The 6,000-nt window shown below is 31.5% G+C and overlaps 1 protein-coding gene across 1 annotated transcript in view; it reads right to left on the minus strand.

Annotated features, from left to right (window-relative positions):
* Positions 1–5,386, minus strand: part of LOC139886581 (dammarenediol II synthase-like) — a 29,268-nt gene extending 23,882 nt beyond the window's left edge. Inside the window, exon 1 of the mRNA XM_071870432.1 lies at positions 5,066–5,386. Within this exon, the coding sequence (XP_071726533.1) occupies positions 5,066–5,269 (204 nt within the window). The 5' untranslated portion in view covers positions 5,270–5,386. The remainder of the gene's footprint in view (positions 1–5,065) is intronic.
* Positions 5,387–6,000: the final 614 nt, after the last annotated feature.

Raw genomic sequence — 6,000 nt, forward strand, 5'->3', positions numbered from 1 at the left:
TCGAATTGGGTGTCAAGTAGGGAAATTCCCGTTTACTTACCTTGGATTACCTATTGGTGCTAAAATGAACAAGTTAAAATATTGGAATCCAATTATTGATAAAATCAAATGTCGACTCTCGGATTGGAAAATGCGAACGATGTCATTTGGAGGAAGATCGGTCCTCATTAAATCGGTTCTAAATAGTCTCCCGTTGTATTTTTTCTCGCTCTTCCGTGCCCCGCCTTGTGTGTTAAAATTACTTGAGAGTGTGAGACGCAACTTTTTTTGGGGCGGGTCCTTTTCGGGTTCAAAAATGTCATGGGTAAAATGGGATAATGTGTTCTTCATATGGGAATGAGGGGTTAAATATCGGGTCATTAAAAAGTAAAAATTTAGCCCTTTTGGGAAAATGGTGGTGGAGGTTTAAAATCAAAACCAACGCTCTTTGGGTTAAAATAATTCGTAGTATTCATGGTTCTAATGGTGGCTTGGAAGTATGATGTAAATCATTCCTCAACTTCGAGTCTTTGGCGTAATATCATTTTGACAGGTTCTGAGATTGATGGCTTGAATATCCCTTTTCGAAATTCTTTTGTCAAGATCATTGGAGATGGGTCTTCAACTGTATTTTGGAACGAGCAATGGCTAGGAGACTTCAAGCTTTGCAACAAATTTCCAAGACTGTTTCAATTAGAGACTTCAAAACACGCTCTGGTCAGCGAACGGGTCTGCATTACTGATTCCGGTGTTACTTTAAATCTGAACTGGTTGCGTAACCTTACGGGGCGTACAAACAGTGAGCTTGTCGAGCTTTCCTCTTTAATCACAGGCTTCTCTTTTTCTCAACAAAATAAAGACTCTTGGAGATGGAAATTAAATACAAATGGTGTGTTTACTGTTAAGGACTTAACGGAGGCTATTAACGAACATGTACTTTCGAGCAGCAACAATACAGGCGAAACTTTACGCACCAACTTCGTGCAAAAAAAACTAGAAATATTCGTGTGGCGGGCTACAAAAAAACGCATTCCAGTTAGGATCGAACTTGAAAAAAGAGGTGTCAATTTAATTCCGTAAGATGCCCGCTTTGTGACGACGACTTGAAAACGGTAGATCACTCCTTAATCTTTTGCAAACATTCTATGGAACTTTGGAATCGGGTTTACGGATGGTGGCGACTGGGGAACTTTTCTAATCTTAGTACCAACTAGATTCTTCGAGGTAATTCTTCGGTCCCAATGTCGAATGTTGGCAAAAAAGTTTGGCAAGCGGTGGAATAGGTGTGTGCATATTACATTTGGAAAAATCGCAACAATAAGGTATTTCGTGGTAAAAGTTGGAACACTCCGGTTGGTTTAAACGAGATTCAATTAAAATCTTTTGAATGGATTTCGCAAAGATCAAAAGAAAGAAAGATCGATTGACTTACATGGTTGAGTGACCCAAGTATCTATCTTAATATTCTGTAGCAATTGTTCCCTGTATATTTTTTGAGTTTGTAATACTCGCAAACCAAGCTTTCGTGTATCTGTATTGGTCTATTTCGTGTTGCTGTATGTCTAGGGTGTACGTTCTTGGGCTCAAATATGGCCCATTGTCACTCTTGTACTGTTTTTGTTTCTCTATTGAAAGTCTTGCTTTTCAAAAATAAAAATAAAAAATCTCGAAGTGTTTAAATGCAGAGGTTGCATTTACCAATTAGAAATATGAGACCGGTTTCGTGAGCCAAGCGTTTTGTTTATCTTCAAAAAAATATAAATTTTAAAAATATATGAGTCATATATATATATATATATATATATATATATATATATATATATATATATATATATATATATATATGGAAAATGTTAATGACAATCTTTAGGGTTGTCATTAAGAGATTAAAACATGCTAGAAATGATGGTACATGGGGTAGTTATTTTCTAGGAGGTGTTTGATTTTATATTAAGGTACAAGCATATCTTACATGTTTTAATCTCTTAATGACAACCTTAAAGGTTGTCATTAGCATTTTCATATATATATATATATATATATATATATATATATATATATATATATATATATATATATATAGTGGTATGATCAAGAGGGAAGTAACCAATCGGGGGGAAGCGGGGGAAAGCAATTTTTTTTTTGTTGAAAAAACTTCGTTCACGAACATTATAGATTGGATGAAAATAAGAACATTTAGAAAAGACATTTCGTGATGAATGCTATTATTTTTGCTGGAAAACGCTCGAAGAAGTAATATATAACAATTATCGTGTTTTTCGAGCGTATGTTGAGTTTTTAGACATTAGGGTTTAGATATTAGGGTTTAGATATTAGGGTTTAGGGTTTAGATTTAGGGTTTAGATTTAGGATTTAGATTGAGTTTTTAACACGAACGGTTTAGAGTTTAGGGTTTGGTGTTTTGGGTTTATGGAATAAACCCAAAACACCAAACCCTAAACCCTAAACTCTAAATCGGGCTAAATTTTACACAAAACATGAAAAAAACGTTAACATTCTTCACGAACAATATTATCTTGAATGTTATTTTTGTCGATCGTTTTCCGCCAAAATAATAACATTCATCACGAAGTGTCTTTTCTAAATGTTCTTATTTTCATCCAATCTATAATGTTCGTGAACAAAGTTTTTTCAAAAAACGAAGAAAAAAATAAATAATTTGCTTCCCCCCGCTTCCCCCCGATTGGTTACTTCCCCATTGATCTGCCCCTATATATATATATATATGTGTGTGTGTGTGTGTGTGAGTGTCATATAGTAAAATTTAATAATGTTCTATATTATTTAAAGAGTACTTGGTATATAATATTTTCAGACTAGTATGATCATAGGACCCCACTACTCATTACCTATACTCTCCACCGAAGATAAGTGGTATTTGTATTTACGTCGAAAATGTGATTTTTATTGTTACATTTTTAATTCGTAAATAATTAATAAATACTTTTGACAAGTTAAAACATATAAATCATTTAGTTACAATTTCATAGGCACAAATTGCAAACAAAGAAAGTAGTTTACTTATTACTGCGTCAAAATGTGATAATTACTTTCCCCCCGCCTATTTATCTTCATAATTGCCATGTATAATCTGATTTAACAAACTCCCAAAAACTGTTTATCAAATTTTACATTATTTATATAATTAAATTCCAACATCATTATGGTATAACACATTTGCTATAGTTACTTATCCGATTCTAATTATTTAAAATACATAATAGATAATCAATTTTAATAATCGCAAATTCAAACATTGATAATGCAAAGATCACCAAATTTTCCAAATCAATTATACGAATCATTTAATATTATATCTATATATCTATATCTATATATCTAAATGGTAAAGGGCAAGTGAATAGGAAACTTTACAATCTTCACAAACTTGCCCCAAACTTTTTAATTCTTATAACTCAACCACATTCTCTATAAAAGTTAATTTCATAGTTATTACAAACTTACTCCAAACTTTTCACATTTCATAATTTACCCATAAAACTTCCCATTCATTATAAATCGCCCACAAAATTTTTATTATCTACTAACTATTCATTATTATTATTATTATTATTATTATTATTATTATTATTATTATTATTATTATTATTATTATTATTATTATTAAATCAATCACATAATTTTCCACTTTATTATTATTTAACTTTTTTTCTTATTATAAATTAACTACGTACCTCAATTTTTATAACTGTTCTAATGTTATTATATATATATATATATATATATATATATATATATATATATATATATATATATATATATATATATATATATATATATATATAAATAGTTTGTACCAATCGTTAATGTACATCTCACTTTCTTGATTGAACATTTGGATCTTTTCTCTCGACAAAACGAAAAGTAAAACAAAAAATGATGAATAATTACTTTCACGCTTATTACAAATCAATCACATAACTATTTTTTGTCCTTCCTCGACAAAACGAAAAAAATTGATAAATAATTACTTTCTCAATAATTATCTATGTAATTAATGTTAATAAAGGGTGAAGAACCGGCGCAAAGCCAGGTCGCCCAACTAGTTGAAGCTAAAATGATGATAACATTACTTATATTACCATTATGACAAGTCCCCATTTGGTACTTTACATACTAAAAAATATAAAATAAAGTAAAGCACGTCGATTTATAATTCTAAGGCAATATATATGTGAGATGTGAGAACCAAATACAAAATTGAGACCTTTAACTGATTTTACTTTCAATAGCTAATTATTAGCTTATTCCTAATATATACTAGTTACTTATCATGCAAGTATAATATAACGTTCGTAAATACTGAATTTTTACATAATACACTTTAAACTTGAGACACTAATTCTGACATTAAAAACTATTTAACATTAAACAAATATCAAGACTTTTACTTCAAATTAACACAATTCACGGAATTTGCTAAGGATATTTGAGTTTGGTCTCGTTGGGCTCTCCTTGATCTTGGTCTTTTGTGCTGTAGTTGCTTTCGTTGCATTGGTTTGTTTCCAGAGGCGAACTGTGTGGCGGCAGGGGCCGCCCGCCCCCAGTGGATTTTTTTCAGTGTAAAATTTTTGAGTTTTTCGACTTTGCCCCAGTGGTTATTTTTTCCCCCCCAAAACCTACATATTTTGCCCCCAAACCTTCAAATTTTGCTTAAAATTCTCTAACTTTTACCCTAAAACCTTCAAATTTTGCCACAAAATCTCTAACTTTTGCTCCAAAATTTTTAAATTTTGTCCAAAAAAATTGCTACGGTTTAAATTTTCTTTTTTTCCCCGGTACAAAAAATTCTAGTTTCGCCACTGTTTGTTTCTTTGTTTGGGGTTCTTGTTGTATCTTTGTTATGTCGTGAGCTCTTGTTAGTTTTTTGTGCTTAGTTTGAGCTCGGATGTTCTTTTCGTTTCTTGTACGTTTTTTGAAACTTCATTTATTTGATTAAGTTTCCCAATTGATTATATAATTTATCATTTTTTTGGCTAAAAATTTTACAAAAGTGAACACAATCCTGCAAATCATTTATAACTAGCAAAGAAGACAATCTAACCTGCATGCGCATAAGCAAATCGCCACATGGATGGACACCTTCTTTTCGACTGTCTCTAAAATGTTGGCGAGCATCTTCGACTTGTTGTCGTTCACTTGGAGTCCCGGTATCGTGATCAAACTCCCAAATTTGCCTGCCAACAAAGTTATTGGTACTAAACAAATAAGGATCATTATTTCCTTGTGCTATTTTCAGCTTCCACATCTTTTTTGCTTTATGAAATTATGCTGGTGTGAATATGGAAATTGTTTTATGGATTACAATATGAATGGTTGTTATATATAGACCTCATATTTTTGTAGCCGCTAAAATTAATTTACTTGTTCAACGAGGTACACGGAAGACTTCATTTATAAATATGTTTTATTAATTATATAGTGGACTACTAACAAAAAAAATCAAGTTTTTTTGTTGGTTATCAAAAAGTCGTTAGATAAGGTGTGATCTCCACAATTTTAAGGGAGCTGATCTTGCCACACTCATATTTAGTTCATCAACACAATGTTATGGAAACTGACTATTGTACCCTTTAAAAATTATACTATACTAAAAAGAAGTTGTGATGTGCGAAGGTTAAGATTTTGACCCTCTACATATTAACCACACAATTTTATCCCCGCCATGAAGTACCGCTCATGGCACATTTTTCACATCGCGTTGGGGGTAAGGGGAGAGGGAGTTTTACAGTCCATGCCCCGTATGAGATTGGTGCAGTTTTTCTCCCGTGCATGCAGTTGGGGGGCGGGTATAGTAACTGGGGGATATGATCACGTGGGTAGTTAAGTCCCCCTGGATGATCCCTAACTAACTGCTGTCCAAAATATATATATATATATATATATATATATATATATATATATATATATATATATATATATATATATGTATATATATATATATATATATATATATATATATATATATATATATATATA

This window comes from Rutidosis leptorrhynchoides, chromosome 1, assembly GCF_046630445.1.
Source record: "Rutidosis leptorrhynchoides isolate AG116_Rl617_1_P2 chromosome 1, CSIRO_AGI_Rlap_v1, whole genome shotgun sequence".
NCBI classification, from domain to species: domain Eukaryota; kingdom Viridiplantae; phylum Streptophyta; class Magnoliopsida; order Asterales; family Asteraceae; genus Rutidosis; species Rutidosis leptorrhynchoides.